The sequence below is a fragment of the Larimichthys crocea genome, chromosome VII (genome assembly GCF_000972845.2).
Source record: "Larimichthys crocea isolate SSNF chromosome VII, L_crocea_2.0, whole genome shotgun sequence".
NCBI lineage: Eukaryota > Metazoa > Chordata > Actinopteri > Sciaenidae > Larimichthys > Larimichthys crocea.
In genome coordinates this window covers 17,555,664-17,576,047 of record NC_040017.1, presented here as the reverse complement: position 1 = coordinate 17,576,047, position 20,384 = coordinate 17,555,664, and the positions used below count along the sequence as shown (strand labels likewise).

At 38.7% G+C, this 20,384-nt stretch overlaps 1 protein-coding gene across 1 annotated transcript; it reads left to right on the top strand.

Annotated features, from left to right (window-relative positions):
• The first annotated feature begins 4,394 nt into the window (after positions 1–4,394).
• capn12 (calpain 12) lies at positions 4,395–18,926 on the top strand. Its single transcript, XM_027280281.1, has 22 exons — positions 4,395–4,628; positions 5,544–5,613; positions 7,366–7,484; positions 10,622–10,755; positions 10,889–11,060; positions 11,144–11,227; positions 11,946–12,031; positions 12,136–12,213; positions 13,452–13,642; positions 13,720–13,967; positions 14,073–14,084; positions 14,172–14,251; positions 14,692–14,814; positions 15,875–15,911; positions 15,989–16,060; positions 16,169–16,214; positions 16,515–16,576; positions 16,870–16,938; positions 17,040–17,118; positions 17,215–17,331; positions 18,318–18,370; positions 18,473–18,926. Exons 1-22 carry the CDS (start codon positions 4,428–4,430, stop codon positions 18,497–18,499), a joined length of 2,160 nt encoding a protein of 719 aa, XP_027136082.1. The 5' UTR covers positions 4,395–4,427; the 3' UTR covers positions 18,500–18,926.
• The last annotated feature ends 1,458 nt before the right edge of the window (positions 18,927–20,384 follow it).

Sequence of the window (20,384 nt, the reverse complement as noted above, 5' to 3'; positions counted from 1 at the left end):
CTTTTGGTGGAGGCAGTGTGATGGTGTGGGGCAGCATCTGCCACACTGGAAAAACAAGGCTTGTGATCACTGGAGGCAATCTCAATGCAGAGAGCTATCAAACCACAAATGTCCTTTCTTTTTGTGTGCATTATATCAAATATCACATCAAAACTGCAACTGAATGACATATTAAACATACAGCCCACATATCGATGTTTACCCACGTAAATGTAGCTGTAAAAAATGCTCAAAATCATCAGCTCAATGTAATTCAGATTAGAAAAAAGTACTCATTATGCAGCAAGATGCAATATTTGGTTCAGGAGGGGATGTTGTGTTGCTTTATCTAGAACAATATATAATATTTTATGAAATGATCCTGTGAAAGCTCAATCTGCAAAGTAAATGACTGATTAAAAAGCACACTTTTTTACACTAAAATTAAGGTACGGTACCAATTAAGGTACCATAACATGGAAATAATCAAGTGGTAAATAAATGTATTTTCCAGCACTGTACAGAGGATTAATCAAAGAAGTTCTGCCATAAAATGACAAAAAAGTCCATACTGAGGGCTGTAGCAGGAAGAATATGATATCATATGATATTATAGGAGTTAGTATGCGATATATGAAAAATGTATAGTGCCCTACATTTGGAAACCAGCAGCGAGGAATGATGTGTCTTTGAACAATTCAATTTAAAATGAGTTTAACTATAAACAACATTAACAAGGAATAATAATAAGGAATAGGAATAAGGAATAAGGAATTAGGAGCAACATGTTCCCATATAAGGAATTTTCACAGATATATACATATATAAGGAATATTTTCACATATATTAAAGGCATATTTCAGGCATTTCTCCACAGTGTTACTGATGGCTAATTAAGCTCTTCATATTCTGGCCCGCTCACCCTGGTGTGATGTGTGTGAGTGATGCGGCAGAAAACGGGCCGGGACAAAGCCGGTTAACCAGCGGGGAGAGTGAGAGGGGCCCAGGGGCTGCTGGTGCCGGGGTCGTGGGATCAGAGCAGGTCATGGAGGTGTGGGAGTGTCTGCTCGGCCCTCTGACCTTTGTCACTGAGGCTTCCTATAATCCTGTCCTCAAAGACCATACGGACATAATGGAGAGCCAATGAATGGAGTTAAATGGTGACCATTAGGCGGATCTGTGTCGCTATTCTTCTTGTTTGTTTAGTCCCGGTCAGTCTCACGTCTTCAGTGTAATCAGGCGTGTGATGGAGGAACGGCTTGAGATGCCTAGAGAGGCCCAGAGTGAGCGCTGCAGGACAACAGTTTGGTGGAGATGGATATCCACCTAAATTTAATGAAGAGGTGGGGGAGGAAGGGGACGATAATTGGATGTCCACTTCAGATTATTTGAGTCTCGACCTGAGTTCACAAGTGGTCTACACAGGAGGAGGCCAAAGCACCCCCTTCCTGTTTGGTCAAAGTAGGTCACAGCAAAACAAGAAGTCCTATGAATAATCTATTACACCGGTATTATGCAAAAGATGTCCCTCCTAAGACATTTAGTCTTGTATTGTAGCCCTGACAGTCAAATCTGTGGAAACAAGTTAAAAAAGTTATGTGAGATTATTTTTATTTTATTTAGGTAATTGTAAGAAGAAAACTACACAAGAAAGACATGATTGTGTTGAAATAATGTTGATTTGTTTAAAAATTCTTGCTTTCTTTGTATTTATTTTTATTATTTACTCAACACACTTTACTACCACTATATAATAAAATGTTTATAAGTTATAATGGCTTTATTGACGGTAAATAAATCATTTTTAATGCTTTATAGAACAACATGTGAGTTGTAAAAGTTCTGGTGAGTCATTAATAAAGTTTACTTTCTAATAATCCATCAACTCCGCAGGAATAAATGTTATAATAGGTTATTAATAAATTAATTCCACAATAACCCATTGATTCATTAATTGTTAATACGATGCTAAGGCATCAGACTGATCTGATGAACTAAAGCAAGGTAACCAAAAGATTATTAACATGAAAGAAAACCCTAATTATAACTTTGGTACGACATGCAGCCTGTAGACAAAATGAAAGAGAACAAAATCTTTGAAAACTCAGCTATAAGTGGAATAAGTGCAGATATCAGTGTTACATACACTAACAACCAAAAACTGGTTCTTGGTAAGTGCTATATTTTATATTATATATATATATATATATATATTATATATATATATATATATATGTATTCTTCTTTACTTCTAAAGGTTCTTTGTGATGATTACTGATTAAGTTGACCCTTTACAGCAATGTGTCCTGGTTGTGATAAAAACCAACAAAAGGACGGTTTGAGTTTCAGTTTCAGTTTGTTAACCTGGCTTTAACTAATGGCTGCTATATGCCTAACTGATTGTCTAACATGTGGCCGTGTGTTTAAATTATTGTTAATATGATTACAATATAAAAAGTAATAAATACCTTTACTGAATTACTTTCTTAAGTTGTGTTAAAAATGTAATGTTTCAATTCAAATTATTTAAAAAAAATATTATATATATTATTAAAGGAACCATAAAAGTTTTCCTCTATTGCGTCACCATGAAGAACCACTTCAGGTTTCAGCCTTTAGTTTCAAGTGTGTATTTCTGCTGTGTGAAAAATAATCTCATCCACTCTTCCGCAATTTGTGTTTGGCATACTGTCATGATTTTTGTTCCCCATCACACACACTCATCGGCCACTTCATTAGGTACACCTGCACAGTCTGATGTGATCCAATACAACAACTCCGCCTTCAGTTCTACTTCCATGAAGCTCTATGTACAAATTTAACTTTATGTTTGTTATAGATTATAACAAATCTCCCTCGTGATTGTTTGATTGTTTGATTGTACAGGTGTACCTAGTAAAGTGGCCAGTGCATGGTAGATTTATTTAAGGTAAAAAATAAAACAAACAAACAAAAAAAAAAACTGAATGCTATATCCTGCATTTATACTTAATCTACCAAATAAACATCATTATGGTGCTGGTTATCAGATTTTCCAGAATTTAGAAATGCTCTATTTATTGCAGTACTATTAATACACTAAAGCCAATTAAAATCACATGTATTCCTTTTTAATAAGATAAGATAGACTTTAATGATCCCACACTGGTGAAAGCAGCATCACATACACAAGGTGGATAAGAAATTACTCATAAAAAATAAATCATGCTGGTGTTAAATCATCAGCATGAAATAGAGCAAAATATTATATATAACAGTGTCCTTTGCTGCCTTGTGTTTAAGTTTGAATGATGTTCAGTCCTAATATTTTTTTAGGAGCATTTACATTTTTATCTGCTCCTCCCTCTCTCATCTAAAAAAGTGGGCAGATTATTGTCAGGAGAGATTTTAAACTAAAACTGATTTATTATTTTACATGTTACAGGTTTGTTGCAGAAAGGCCTCCTCTATAGCTGACCAATAATGCTGAGAATTCAGTCTGACGTGAACCTCATTGGTAACTGAGACCTCAGATCAAGGTAAAAGTAATTTTCTGTCGCGTTTCTTGTTTTTACGTCTTCACAGCGGGGGGGATTTTACAATGTTTTTACTGTCAGTTGGAAAAAAAAATGGAGTTTACCCAGCATGTTAGTCTTTGTGTTCAGCGCCTTATTTATCATCACCACGGCCACAATTTACAGTAAACCCCCCCTACACACACACACACACACACACACACACACACACTGACTTACAGTATCTGTGGTGATTTGTGGTCTGCGGTCTTTATGTGGAGTATACTGACACCTAGTGTCAGATAGACAGGACTGACAGGTCTGTGCTGCACAGGGATGTAATCAGCCTCTAATTAAGATCAATATGTCTGTGACTAAGCTCGATATATTGTTCTCATAACCTCATAACAAAGTTCAAATGTCGTTTTTTTTCTTCTGTCTCTCTTCTTAGACAAAAACACACACCACATACTCACTCACAAATATTTCAAACACGCAGAAACACGTTTTCTTTTCGGGGAATTTGTTTTGTTGTTGTTGTTGTTTTACGTTAGAAATAAACGCATTTTTATGATTCCTGATACATTTCTATGATGCGTCCTGGACAGCAGTCTGAAATATTAATAATAATAAATAATGTAAAATATTCTTAATTTTAATGGTTTTTTTTAACATAGTTGTCCAGTTATTGTTATTGTGTTTGTCTTGCCTTTGTCTAATTGTTGCCTCTGCCCGCTCAGGATGATGGTGATGATGGACGATAAATTAGCTGAGATCAAAGAAGCTGTTGGCACCATGTCATTACTCCGACTCCAGCTCTCCACGGCCCCCGGCGCGCTGCATACCTTTCCGGGCTAGGCTGAGCTGGGGAGGAGCTGAGGTGGGTGTGCGCCTTTATCTGTATTTAAGGCATGGGTTCATGCAGATTGATTTTACTCTACAATCACTGACAGCATGGCGACTGACAAGGAGGCACCTCTGGGCTCCATCGAGAACCCGATCAAGTTTGGAGATCAGGACTTCAAGACTCTCCTGGAAGAGTGTCTGAAGTCCGGAGAGCTGTTTGCTGATCCAGACTTTCCAGCTGATCAGAAGTCCATTGGTATGCCGGAAGATCCGGATCCAAAAAAGGAGATCAAGTGGCAGCGACCAAAGGTAGACCACTGATCTGTTGTGCATGTGTGAAAAGAGCCAGTTGTTCCAGATGTTGTTGGGCGTTATTTCTATCACTGGTCTTCACTCAATTTATTTAAATATTCTGCACACCAGCATTTCATTTTTGGCACCCAAAATTTAAAATAAAGGGAAGTTGTCACAGCTTGATATCTACAGATGCCTGCACAGTAAAGCAATGTGAAATGTATTTTCTTGGCATTGCTTCTTTGCAGGAACTCTATCAACAGTGTTGCACAGCTGTAGACAGATGTTTAACTGGTGGTGATTCAGCCAGGTGTGGCTCAGGTTCGAGGAACTCATAAACTGGAGCAGTTTCCTCAAAAGAGGAAGAGGATACCTGAAGAAATAGCACAAATAATACAGTACACAAAGTACTCGCTCAGAGGGTAGATTATAAATCAAATGTTCAGTGATGTATTAAAGATTATAAAATGATAATACACTGGAAAAATGTGTAAACTGCAAAAAGAAAAGAAAAAAAGAAGACTTTGCATACAAATCAGATATTATGAATTCTTATGCTAACTATGGAACTAATTACTATTATTGTTGATTCAGCTGTTGATTTTCTTGTTTGGTCTACAAAGTCTAATATCCAATATTTTAATATTGTTATGTGTCATGAGATAACTTACGTTATGATCTGGTGCTATATAAAAAATGACTAAATAATAATAAATAAATAAAAACAGTTAATATTTAGACCTGAGAGCTGCAAATAAAAAAGGGATTTCAACATTTACTGGAATTGACGAACATTCTGTTACAACGTTTTTATCTTTTATTGTCAGATTTAGTCATGATGTTGACACTCCATGCTGTGTCATAAAAAACAGTTTATGGTGTTTCATCATGTTGTGTTCACATTGTCCTCCTCTTGCTCAATCTCTGAAGGAAATCAGTGAGAACGCCGTGTTTGTTGAGGGCACAACTGGGACCACCGATATCTGTCAGGGCCAACTGGGTGAGTACATCAGGAAAATATTCAAATCTGATCATGTACCCTGCTCAAGAGGACAGAATATATCATGTCTTGCACTGGTATTGCACAACACCCACATAACAAAAAGCTGAAACACTGCTTCATTTAGTTCAGTTTGTTCCTATTTTTTTATTACAAAAAAATGCAATGAGTTCAGACCTTTACTGTGTCTGCACCACAAGGACCTAACTTTAAACACACAGCGAGGGGGAAAGAGGAGTGACTGTGTTCCCCAAACCCAGAATCTGCAGGGGGTCCACACTCCACCATAGCCCTGTCTTTACAGCCCACAGATTTAGTTACACTCTTTGTTGTTCAGTCTGTTTCCTATTTGTGGTTAACTTAAAGATTGATGATTGTTTTCTGCACCACCGCAAACTCCTTCCTCCTCTGAGATTTCTGAATTGATGGTTTGTGTCACCAGTTGCGTGCATATGTGTCAATAGTTCAGATCAATAAGAGTCTCACCCTTTCCTCTGCTTTTTCTTCTTCAATGTTGTAACATTCAAACTGTACCCAAGGATGTGATTTCCATGATTTACGCAGGCACCAGCAGTTTCTCCAAAATCTCCAAAGAAACAGCAGGGAACAGATGTTCGCTGTTTGGGAGGAATGTGACTTATTATGTGTTTGTGTGTAAGACAGTGCTCAAACTGCCTGGGAAGCGTTGATGAAAACATGACTCATGCTTCATGGGAGACCAGTGCCTTCTGGGCTGCTTAAAAATGTGATATTTTAAAAAAAATTATTCACTACATTTGTTTCTTTTCTCTAATTTGTTCCTTTTCTCTAATTAGCACTAAACAGAATACAGCTGATAAAAAGTTAAGCAGTCACTAAAGTTATTACAATTAATCATGAATAAACATGATGCTTCCAAATTCTAGAAATCCATCCATATTTGTCAACATTTCACTAAATCCCTGGGTAATGACACTAAAACCATGGATAATGAGACTAAATCCATACGTATGACACTAAAACATGTAAAATCGTAAAAACCTTGGGTAAAGTCATTAAAACTATGGGTTCAGTAAGTAAAACAATGAGTTAAGTCAATGAAACTATAGATAAATTCACTAAATCCATGGGTAATGACACTAAATCCATGGGTAATGACACTAAAACCATCAATAATGACACTAAATCCATGTGCAATGACACTAAAACCATCGATAATGACACTTAAACCATCGATAATGACACTAAAACCTTGCGTAATGACACTAAAACCATCAATAATAACACTAAAACCATGTGCAATGACACTAAAACCATCAATAATGACACTAAAACTATCGATAATGACACTAAATCCATGTGCAATGACAATAAAACCATTGATAGTAACACTAAAACCATGCGCAATGACACTAACCATGTGTAAAATCATGGGTAACTAAGTTTCCTAATATGTGGTGAATTTTACGATTGTTTTCTTCATCACAGTAATCTCTCCTTCGTTCTCTGGGATTTCTGGATTGATGGTTTGTGACACCAGTTGCATGCAAATATGTCAACAGTGCAGATCAATAACAACCTCCCTCTTCCTCCTCTTCTCCTTCCATGTTTTACATCGTTATCCAAGGATGTGATTTCCGTTGATGAAAACAGGAATCATGCTCCTGCTGAGTCAGCGCCTTCTGGGCTGTGAAATAATTGAATATGTAAAAAAACAAATCATTCACTACATTTGTCCATAACAGCCTCATGTGTTTTTCTTTTGTTTATCAGGTAACTGTTGGCTGCTGGCAGCCCTGTCCTGTCTGACCATGCACCCTACGCAGTTTGTGAAGGTGGTGCCACCCAACCAAAGTCTGTCCAAGCCTTATGCAGGAATCTTCTATTTTAGGGTAAGCAGTTAGATGAGATGTGCAGCAGAGAACGTTTTTACTAATGATAAAAATTGCTAATTAGAGCCACAGCCAGCCCAGCTGAGACTCACACCTTGTTTGTTGCCAACCAAAAGAAACTACACACACAAAAACAGTCTTCTTCATAAGCTTCTCGTGTCTTGCCCCATTTTTGCCTGGACATGTTGCTTGATATTCCTTAGGAAAGCAAATACTCATACTAAGCCGTAAATCATGTTGAGGTTTTAACCGTTTATTGCAACAGCAATATTTTTTTTTCCATCACCAGAGGCTGAGATATACATACTGAAAGTCAAGATTCAAATTAATCTAAATGCTTAAACAGAAAGAGGCTCAGTGTTTTATTTACACACATTCTTCAAAACCTGGCACTCCTATTAATAAAAAATGACAGTTATTGGCAAACAACCATAAAAAAGTACACACATTTTCTTCTTTTACCGCAACTCTGTCATTTAATTAACAGATCAAACGGGTATGAGCTCATCCTGGAGTCGTCGCTGCATGGTGGTCTCACTCCTAAAAACCTCATCTTTATCACCTCATTAGAAGTGGTGACTGTAAACGAGACAAATTATCATTCACCCGCTCTGACCTGCACAGATCAATAAAGTATCACCTTAATTAGACACATCAGTCTGATCAAAGCAAACACACTCGTCAGATATAGATCATTTTTATGCTTTTTACTGCTGAGCAATTGTTTTTCCCCCCGAAGGTTTGGACCTTCAGACAGTGTCAGGGAGATTTTAACATGACTTAACAAGCAGGACAGAAGGACTGGAAACTAATTTTGCCCTGTCAGGGTGATGGGAGAGCAGTCCAGACATGCAGGTAGTGACTACCCCTGGGACAAACAACACACACTCACACACGCACACACGCACACACACACACACACACAGCTGTAGGTATGAAAGACCAGTGCGGGCCTGCTCTCGACCAGTAACCGCCTTGGGAGGTGGTTCAATAGATTTAGTCAGACAAGAGAACGGAGCGTTTATTTAACTCTACTCTCTACTCGCCTCTTTTATAGGCTTCTAGGTTTTATTCTGTCTGGGCTACTGACATCTTTTGTGTTTTGTGTTTGCATCTCAAATTTACGGAAGTAACTTTGCTAAAGTAAAAGTAGAAATACTATGTTTCAAGTAAAAGTTGTGCAATCAGAACTAATTGAATATGAATATTTTGCAGTAAAAAGGTTAGTACAAGGTTTTTTAAATAATATTACTACTGTTAAGTCAATAAAACTATGGCTAAATTTACTAAATCCATGGGTAATACCACTAAAACCAACTCAAACTATGGCTAACTATTGCTTTCCCATAAAAGTAGTGATGTAAGAAAAACAAGCCTTTTCATATTTGTGGTGATGGGTTTTATCTAATATAAGAGAGTTTTTAAATTTATTTAGTTAGTTAAAAAGTAACTCAACCCTTCACTTCATCAGTAAAAATTAACATTCAAAATCACCAAATTTGGAGATTTTCATAGTTTTTACAGGGGAGGACAGGTAAGTAACTAAAACAATATTTCCTTGAGATGTGTTGGAAATATCAACTACTTGATAAATGTACTTCAGTACATTCCACCACTGATGATACAATATTACAAGTTTATTGAATAGTGATTATGTTATTCTGACAAACCCCTGTGTCATCTATTTAATGTCAAACACACCTTTAAAGTTATCTTTGGGGAAATTTCCTCAGAGCCTGTGTCACTTTTGACAAACAGGACTTTGTGTGGTGAAACAAACACGTCAGTCTGACGTATGCTAACATTAACTGACACGACCCCATTGGCAGTGTATAATTAGTGCACAGAGCTTCAGTGTCTGTGACATGAAGTGACACTGGAGTGTCTTGAACCTGCATTCTTTCTAATGGCCAGCAGGGGGCGGCTTCATTGGCTGCAAGAAAAAAGTCAGATTGTATTGAGCTTTATGGAGAAATGACCTCTTATTATCTCAGTAAACAGTTTCTTCATGAGTTTATTGTTTCAATTGCTAGTTTTTAAGGCTTCTTCCACACAGCATGGTGTTCATTTAGAGTAAAATAGATGATAAAGCTGAGTATGCTTTAGGCCGTGGACCTCATGATCCAGCGCAACACACCAGAGTCACCAAACTTAGATCAAACTGTTAAATTAAGCAGTGCTGATCAAATATGAATCAAGATTCTGTTACTGCATCGTCTCTTTCTCTCCTCAAATGTTTTCAGAAACAGATTTTAGTCTACTTGTCCAGCAGGTTTTCCTGCTTTAAAATGGAGTCAAAACTATAAACAACAGCCCAACTCACAATCCAAAAATACAAGACGGCAACATCCATAATGCCAAACTCAACATTTCAAAATGGTTGTCATCACAATAGGTTTATACGAGGCCACTGTGAGCTGCTGGTCATACCAAACCAAGTAAGGATGTAGCAACAACCCATGAGGAACTTTCTAAAGTGGCATAAAAGAACACAAGTTACAAAATCATGCTTTAAAGAGGCTTAAATCTATATTTATTCAATAACAATGGATCACATCACTACCTTTATGCTCATAGTGATCATCTTCCCACAGCTTTATAGATCTTTACAACAAGTTTCAGTTCATTGTTTTGTTTTTCTCCTGGCACACAACTTTAATTATTTATTTATTTATTAATTGGTCGATTCATTTTCACTTCCCTCATTCATTTTCAGCCACTCGACGCAGCTGTTTTCAGTGAAAAAGCTCTAAAAACTCACCGTACCCTACCTGCTCAGCACCAATGCCAATTAGTAACTAGCTGGTGAACATAGTGGAGCATTTAGCAGCAAAAACAAGCTAAAATAGAACACTTACGTACATCAGGTGTCCTTTATATGATTGATAATATTGCTCTGGATCTGCTGGCCATTTGAAATGTCAATTAAAAGATGATAATATGTAATTGTTTGTCATAAAATGTGGCTAAAAATTTGGTTGTTGCAGATTAAAGTGAAATATTCTGGGACATTCAGGTGGTTTATCTCTTTGCTCTTCGCTTCCTTCCTACCTCATTAACATTCCTCCTGATTCATAACATCCATTTCTGCTCTGTTCTCACCAGTCCTCTTCCTCTCCCTGTGTGTCCCTGTGCAGTTCTGGCAGTATGGTGAGTGGGTGGAGGTGGTTGTGGATGACAGGCTGCCAGTACGTGAAGGCCGTCTGCTCTTCAGCTACTCTCACACCCGCAACGAGTATTGGAGCGCCCTGGTGGAGAAGGCCTATGCCAAGTCAGTTGCCACTACCAGCATATGTTTCTGGGTTGTAATGTCTGAGATCACCCACTCTTTTCCTGTGTGTGTTACAGTGATTTGACAAAAATATACAGCATCCGGAGTTGACTTTCTCACCTCTCATATGTAGGTTAGTTGGCTCCTATGGCAGTCTGAAGGGAGGCAACATATCAGAAGGGATGGAGGATTTCACAGGTGGCATCGCATACTCCATGGATGTCTCATCTCGTACTCCTCGAGTCCTCTGGAGGTCCCTGACAGCTGCCCTGTCTCGAGGCAGCCTGCTCAGCTGCTTTATCGAGGTACGTACACGCCTCGAAATGTTCACACCACACAGGTGGATGCTAATTTAAACCCACTTGAGTTGCTATCTTTGTCTCCACAGGCCAGCAGCTACCGTGATATCGGTAAAGTGACAGGAAACGGGCTGATAAAGGGCCACGCTTACGCCATCACTGACACTGACAAGGCCAGTATCACACAGAGACGACACAGCAGGCTGTGCAGCGCTGAACTGCTGTCACTATCTCTTGTTGCATGTTTCTGTAGGTCCTCTGTACCTTTTCTCTTCTCATTTCTACAAGGACTGGTTTGTGATATAATCTCATTTAATTATTTCATCTCATCGCAGCATAGTCAGGTAAAATCGAATGGAATCAAATTGATTTTACCCATTCGCATCCCATGTCATTGCATGTGATCCTTTATAGTCTCATCTGATCTATTCTAATTTAATCTAATCTCATATAATCTCACTTAAATTTAATGTCATATCATCTCATCTCAGCCCTAATATGATCTCTAATCTAATCTAGTTTAATCTAATCGAATATGGTCAAATCCAATCTAGTCTAGTTTTATCTGGTTTAAATCTAATCTAATCTAATCTAATCTAATATGGTCTAATCTAACTCAAGGTACAAGGTCCATTAGCTGTTTTGGAGCTTTTGGTTATATCACATGATCTTCTTCAGTAGACATTGTTTCATCTTTGATGAGCCTGAAAGTTGAAAGCTCCAGAACAGCTACTAATGGACCTTATGGCGAGATTGTTTTAATGAATACCAATACACTTAAAATCTTAATCTGATCTAATTTTATCTCATCTAATCCCTCTGGGCAGATAAAAACAACCGTAGAAACTTTTGTGAATACGTCTTTACTCTTCTTCTCTCTTTACGTTTTAGGTGACGAAAGCATCAGATGAGATTTTGTTGCTGAGGTTGAGGAACCCCTGGGGTTTTGTGGAATATCGTGGACCCTGGAGTGACAAGTGAGGACAAACTTCCTGTTTGTGCATGTTGTAAGAGAGAGACTCGCTGACAGATTACAGGACATCCACAGACGCTGAGTTTCTCTTTGTATGTGTGACCGTAGGGGTAAGGAGTGGGATGCAGTGGACAAAGCAGAGAAAGAAAGGATTGAGCTGAAAAGTAAAGAAGATGGAGAGTTCTGGTATGTGGCAAATATAAAAACACACAAACTTACACGACTGAGCAAGTATTCAGACCCTTCCTCTTTAAGCTCCTTACGTAAAAGTATAAATACCACACTGTGAAAATACACCATGACGAGTCAAAGTCATGCATGCAAAGTGTCAAAAACTTTAAGTATCCAGAATAGAAGCACTCGTTATGCAGAAAAGTAAGTGTCTAACATTGCATTTTAATGAAGATCTTAATTCATAGAAATCAGTATTTTTGTGATTTAGTGCCCACAGTCTGCAATACACTGTAAATGTGTATTTGTTATGATTACATTACCTATGATTGAAAAGTTGACAGCTTTGCTAACAGCCAAACATCAGTCAAGGTCAACAACACAAGACATATATCAGCCAGCTAATATTACTTACTAGTCCAACAGCAAGAAGCCCAACTCGGCGTCTGTCCTTCAGCCTTTTATTTCATGAAGCTCTCACCAACGACAACGACTTTTTGTTGCATTTTTTGTGTCAGAATATGACAGAAACATAATATAATATCCATCATTTTTTGTGTCAGAATATGACAGAAACATAATATAATATCCATAACTATGTTTTCATTACTGTACAATCATTTGAATATTTATGTTTTTGTTACCGTAAAATGAGACTTTTATATCTACAGATGCCGAGTATCCTCTTCCACCTAGTCCACCACGCTGACAGCTCACGTTTGTAATGTTTTATTGCAGCAGCAGAATACAGTTAGAGTCGTCACTCCATGCAGATATGTATACTTTGAAATACTGAGGAGTGATAGCAGACATCTTAAACAATCAGGAGCCTGCAGGTGGCTGCTGTGACGGTGGTGGGGATGATGCAGGGCAGCTTAAATAGATCACCAAATTGGGATGATGTGTTCGGATTTGGATTTTTTTTTGGAGTGCAGCTCGAGTTGAACTCACATGCGTCACTCCATTTCTCCTTCAAGCTTGTAACAGGAGGGCATGTGGAGCGGGCTGCAATCCACAACTACAACTCTAGATGTCACTAAATCCTTTAAGAAGTGTCAAACTATGAAGGAACACTTCCGTTTCTATATCAAATATTGCCACCTAATGCAGTCAGGCAAATGTAGTGATGTAAAAACTACAATATTTGCCTCTGAGATGTGGTGGAGTACAATTATAAAGTAGCATAAAATGGTATCTTGAACCTGCAGCTCATAAACAAAAAGGTCTCTGATGTAAAGTATTGTCTCTTTCAGGATCAGTGCTGAGGATTTCTCCAGCCTGTTTGACATCGTGGAGCTCTGCAGTATAAATCCTGACACTTTGGTGGAGGGAAACACACCTGCCTCTCCTGCCTCACCTGCCTCCCCATCTACCTGGACCATCAGTGAACATGAAGGACTCTGGGTACCGGGGAGCACTGCTGGTGGTAGCCGCAGATACCGCAGTATGTTTATGACTTTATATAACGTAATTAAACCCTACATGGAGATCCTTTAAGTGACCATACTCGTCTTTCCTCAGAGTCTTTCTGGAGGAATCCTCAGTTCCAATTGGTCCTCACAGAGCAGGACCAGCAAGACGATGATGATGATGATGAGGAGGAGGATGAGGATGATGAGGACGACGAGGTGATCGCTCCAGAGGAGAAGTTAACAGAAAAACAGAAGCAGAAGGCCAAACAGTGCACAGTGCTGGTGGAGTTGCTGCAGAAAAACCGCAGGCAGAAGGATAAAATCCACTTCCTCTACATGGCTTTCCACATCTACAAGGTCACGTCTCCACATCTCTAATTTAAGTTTAATTATCAATTCATGATATATTTACTCTGTTTATGAATTAATTCACACCTGTCTTGTGTTTCTTCTTTGTTACAGGTTCCTCCTGAGGTGAGTACTTCAGGGTCAATAGATAAATCCATTGTTATTATTTTATTAAATATTCTTAGTAATTAGTGATTTAATTTCTTCATACAGCTCCAGGGTGTGTGTCTGAGCAGAGACTTCTTCATTAAAAATCGCCCTGTGGGTCGCTCTGGGAAATACAAGTCTCAGAGGTAAATGACCATCATGAGAAGACATGACTACCTATCACTAATTATTTAATAATTACGGTGCTGAAGCTTTAACTTTATACCTTCAGGGACTGTGACCCTTTATATACCACGATAACTGCGTTTCTTTCCTGAATGTTTGTACCTCAAACTTGCTTCCACACAAAACCAAGTAATAATTCAAACGATCTGAAGTCACTATTTTTATAAGATATTTATAAGATATGCAATCATATCAAATTTTACTGTTTTTTTCACCAGAGGTGCCAAAAACAAATAAAACACGACACAAATTCAGACAGATAAAAATATTTAATAGTAACTATTGTTGCATGTGCCCCCTGTGTGGCAGCTGTACATTTGGATCAAACATTTTTAGTTAAAAGTTTTATAGCTGATAATTTGTTGGAAGTCGATAATAACTCATTAACTTTGTCCTTCAGGGGTGTGTGGAGGAAGCTACATCTGGACCCGGGTAACTACATCATCGTGGCGTCTACCTATCGACCCAACCAGCCTGGAGACTTCTTTATCCGCATTTTCTCCAAGACTGGAAACACTCTGGGGTAAGATAGGAGGGATTTAGCTTTAAGGGGCCTAAAACGTAAGAGACATACTGAAGCTGAATATAATTTTCCACCTCCGTTTACGAGCCACCTGGTGTAATTGTTATGTGTTGACTGTGTGCATCGCCTCACGTCACAGATATTTTGTGAAATCATAAACCCACAACACTTCCCGAAGGGCTCCACAGCAGCCCTGAATCACCTCCTGTCTCACTCACTCTCAGCAGCAGAGTCATAGTCACCCACACTCCACAGGACCTCCATTCAAGCGTACACTGTGTTCCCAACATTGTACTAATGTATAATTTAGAAAATTACAATTAGTCTCAACAACAGGAGGCTATTAAGATCACCTCGTCTGTTAACAACAATCAATTATACAGCTGAGAGCAGTGCAGTGCGAGTACTGTCTCTGACTATATTAATCAACTTTATTTTCTAGTGGTGGAAAGATACATTTATACTTTTTATTATACATTTCAGATAGAAATATTGTATTTTTACTCATATTTAACAGTTTTAGTTATTTTAATTATTTGATTTTATATGCAAACATATGCTCTGTTTTTTATCAAATATGACAGTTTATCAGATTAAAGCTCCTGTAAAACCTCCTAGGAGTCTGTGGCTGATAAAACCTTTGATTTACATGCAGTCAACTGTTGTTGTGCTCATAAGATTAAGAAAAAAGCTAAGTAAATCAGAAACAGGTTCCAAGATAGAAGACAAAAATCAAGTACTAGAAGATACAAATATAAGTACAAGATGATTTTTAAATGAAAAGAGCTGTACAATTTGTGCAGGAATATGCAAACTATTGACCAGGTAGTGTGCAGATGTTCACAGTATGTGGAATATTTAAGGATGCAAGATGTAGCAATCCTAAAGATGTTAAAAAAATCAGTGTCAGAGGGACCCTGGACCTCATTGATGAGGCCAGCAGTAGTGGAGAAAAAGGATCTGAGCCAATATCAAACATTATTTCTGAGTGTGTAACTGTTAAAAAAACATAATTTAAGAGAGCAACACTGACAATCTGTTGTGGTATTTGTGTTTCCAGGACTCAGGACTTTACCTGTGCCTCTAGCTTCCTCCCGGTGAGTCCATTAAAACAGCAGCCAATAACAGTTATCCAGAAGACTATTGTATGTTTATGTTTGTTTGTGCCAAACAGGTTATGGCAACTCCTGTCTCCCCGGAGGATCAATTGAAAGTTCAGAAGACTTTTGATGAGGTGTCTGGCCCAGTAAGAATTCCTCTCATTGTGCTGTATTCCTTTACCTAATTAAATTGTAAACTTGAGCCTTTAGTTACAACAGACAAAACAAATCAGTTTGTTTATGTGTCCCCGCAGGATGGCAAACTGAACGCCAAGGAGCTCATGATGCTGTTCAACTCAGGTTTCAGTATATCAAGTTTTTCAAGCTTCGTCTGAGAATAACATAAAGTTTCACCTCAAGTGATCTTTGCCTGTATGTTACCTGTAATGGCCACTAGGTAGAGGCAAAGCTGCGACCTCAAAAGTTTGAACAGTGAATCCACAGAGGTCACCAGTCTAGACAGAGGCTCATAGCTGCAGTCAGATAGAGTACACTGAGCTGGGTTAGGTTATAAAAAAAGACAACTTGTCCTCATATTCACCTCTGCTCATCTTAATCCAATTTAAATATATTTTTTCTTCCTCTGCATCATTCTCACAGCTCTTGTCAAAGATTACCACCTACCACTGGAGACGTGCAGACAGCTCATCTTTGGAGAGGATGTATCCTTTTGTCCTCACTATAATCTTTAATATTACAGTCTCATCAGAGACCAATAAGACAATCCTTGTATGACTTTGACTCTACAGTATGTACATTAGCACTGCTGCTGTTTAACTTGTTTGACCTCTGCAAGTTTCAGACTTTCATCGGGGCAGATGCTTGCTGACAAAAGGGGTTTAAAACCCTATGGTCGGTCCACTGTTGTTGCGTCATCATGCCACCCCGCTGCTCACTTTCGCTCTCATAACTTTATCCTCTTGTCCTGCTGAGATGTCCTTAACTCTTCCGGCAGACTAAAGGGCGCTCCAGTCTCACCCGTAAACAAGCAGAAACCCTGCTGTCCAGTTTACGCAATCTGCAGGTACAGCTCAGTGTGTGTGTGTGAGTGTGTGTGTGTGTGACAAAGACAGAAAAGGTAAAGAGACTTGTTATGCCTTATTCTGATGCTGCTTTGGTTTCCAGTCCATCTTTTTCCAGTACGATGAGGACTCCTCTGGGACCATGAGCCCCTTTGAGCTCAGTACAGCCCTGCAGGCTGTTGGTATGCATACACGCACACAAACATGTATACACACTTCTATACACACACAGATGTTTGCTGCTGTTTAACACCTTTGTCTAATCCTGTGTGTCCCAGGAATGCAGTGTGATAACAAAGTGGTCCAGCTGCTGTCTGAGCGCTTTGCATCTGGAGAGCTTCACATGCCCTTCCATGGATTTGTGTCATGTGTCACCAGGCTGCACAAGCTCTTTGGTAACACGCACACACACACACACACACACACACACACACACACACACACACACACACACACACACACACACACACACACAAACACATCTCTCAATTCAGCTACACCACATGTCTGTCGTCAAAACACATTATTAGATTACTGTTACTTTTACTTTTACATTTACTCAAGAACTGTACCTAAATTTGTATTTATTTATTTATTTATTTATTTCAGTTAATATTAGTACAGGCACACACATACACACCTCACCCTGAATCAACAAAAAAATATTAAATACATTACATACAGTCTGTCTACATATACATATTAATAGATAGATAGATAATAGATATTTATTGTGAAAAGGCCCAAAGCGGTCAAATGTTTTGCAGAGAAAAGTACACAAATGAGTTCATATTTGTGCAACAGAACTTAGTTTTTTCTTCCTTCCTCTCTCATTTAGCGTCACTCTTTGAAGAGGCCTGATCTCTTGGTTAGAAACTACCAAGCTGTATAAAGTAGTTAAAAGTAGCTCCACCTCAACCAGCTACAACAGTAAAATGTTGCTTTCCCAGTGTTGCATCAGTGTTCATGACCTAATAATGTCACCACAGAGGACATTTTGCAGCAGAATTTGATACTTTAAATATATTTGCTGATACTTAAATAGGATTAAAATGCAGGGCTTGACTTGTAATAGAGTTGTACTTCTTCTAGCACTGCATGCAGGAGACTGCTTCTAACGTTACCTTTTCAACAACAAGTTATTGCTATGACACGAAATATTTCATGATATGATGGTGGTGTGTGACATCATATGTGCGCACAGTTTGTTTATACAACAGGTTCTTTGCATACCTGGATTATCACTAAGTAAACTCTGTAACTGTGTCAGGATCTCTGTTTTGAAAACAAACACTAAACTTAATGCAGAAGTTACTAAGTGTTGAGGGTTTTTTTTTTTTAAGATATGGCATGTAGTCATTTCCTACACTCTTCTTCTCAGCGCTGTATGAATCAGAGACCAGTCAAGAGGTGAAAGACAGAGGGATCAACTCTGTGAGTATCTCGTCAAATGTGCTCTCTTATGTGTTCATGCTGACCTGAGCGGGTTTTTCACTTTCTATTTCTGCTCTACGTTCACCTTATGTCCCTCCACAGTGGCTGCTCCAGTTCCTGACAGTGTGAAGACACTTTAAGAAGAGGATCTCCACGTTAGATCCAGCTGAGCCACACAGTATACTGTCGATTATAAAGACACCATAACCTACATAAACTGTATTTTAGAACTGCTTTTCCATGTGTGCCTTATTCCAAAGCAACAGCTGTGTCAAAGTCATTTATGTTTTGTTATATCGTTGTTTTATTCTTACTTCAGTTCGTATTATTCTAAAGCTCAAAGTTCAGCTGTTGTAGCCTCCCCCACACTACACATGCAGAAAAAATATAATCATGTTTAAATTAGAATAAAATAAAACAATATAACTGACTAAAACAAGTCGCTTAAAAGAAGAAATAAAGACAAAAAATACCTATATACATACATCATCATCATTTAATTGTTATGCAGCGCTGTTATATTACTCCACATTTAAATAAAATTGATTTCATAAGTGAGTTTAAAGGTGTCCTCGATTCCATTTGTCTTTGTCTAATCTCAGAGTAATTATCATATTCTCACGTTTACCTTTCGAAAGTGCGTAACTGAATTAAATTAAACATGACTGAAAGAAAAGAAATCACTTCAACCCCAACAATTTAGTCACATAGTACACATGAGCATACCCTGGGTAATAGCTACACACACACACACACATCAGAGTGAGCACTGCCTGCCCCACTGAGGGTGTGAGGGTGATGTCTCAGTAGCGCTACACGCACCATCTCTATTCTTATCGCACTGACGCCACGTACAGCGTCAATACACACTCGCCCCCTCCTCCACTATGTTCCCTCTCTCCCTCCATCCATCCCTCATTCTTTCTCCCCCCCCCCTCCTGTTCTCTCTAGTAACTGTCTGAGTCTCAAAAATCTACATCCTCCCCCTCCTTGTTACACGCTGGCTGCACACAGGTGCTCACATGCACACACACACACACACACACACACACACACACACACACACACACACACACACATCCGTGAGCGAGCAAATGTCCTTTCTACACATGCTGCTATTAATAGCACCTCTTCCTGTTCATCGTTAGGTGAGTATACACAGGTTGTCCTCGGCAACCGTCCATCTACATTGTGATGGAGAGAGGAGGAGACAAAGTAAAGGAAGGGAGAGGAGAGCAGAGTGAGCCCATAGATTCCTCTCAGTGTCTGGCTTGTCCTTCAGCTCTACATGCTTTATCATTTTATTTGAATTTTTTTTTTTTTCCTGTGTTTGCTCTTGTTTGTGTGTCTGAGTTTCAGCTCTACAAGAGGTCAGCCAATCTGACTCAACAAGGCTTGTAAAATGAGGAATCTTCCAGGCCTCAGAGGACTCGGTCCAGATGTGCTCGCTCTTTTGCTGTCACCGTCTATGTCTCAATAAAGCCAGGAAACAAAACTGAGAGTCTACAGCCACGCCAGTGAGTCTGTGAGGCTGTATTGTGGCACAGTGGTGCTCTGAGATAAATGCTAATGTTGGCATGCTAACATGCGCACAGTGATAATGCTTACCATGTTCAGCATCTTGACATTTGTTCATTTCATTAAAACACAAAGTACAGCTTAACATGGATGATGTTGCAGGTAAGGATTGGACAAATGAAAAACTTTGACCTGATGATGGCGCTATATGAAAAATCAAAGGATCATCAATTTATCCTGAAGGGAACATGAACGTGTGCAGCAAATTTCACAGCAATCCACCTGAATAGTTGTTGAGACATTTCACTAGAAAAAACACAAATATGAACCTCATGGTGGCACTAGAAGAAAAGTAAGAGGATCACCAAGAGTTAGCAGGATTCATCATCTGGGGACCATGAATGTTTGTACAAGATTTCATGGCAGTTCATCTAAATGTTGTTAACAGTCTGGACCAAACCAGCAGATCGAAGTTGTCATCCTTAGAGCCATAGAT

Bases quoted from the DNA above. Each gene is read 5' to 3' on its own strand.
- capn12 (XM_027280281.1), top strand. From the start codon at position 4,428: ATGGCGACTGACAAGGAGGCACCTCTGGGCTCCATCGAGAACCCGATC. The intron at 4,629-5,543 runs GTAGACCACTGA...CAATCTCTGAAG, and splicing joins TCAAGTGGCAGCGACCAAAG to GAAATCAGTGAGAACGCCGT. The intron at 7,485-10,621 runs GTAAGCAGTTAG...GTCCCTGTGCAG, and splicing joins CAGGAATCTTCTATTTTAGG to TTCTGGCAGTATGGTGAGTG.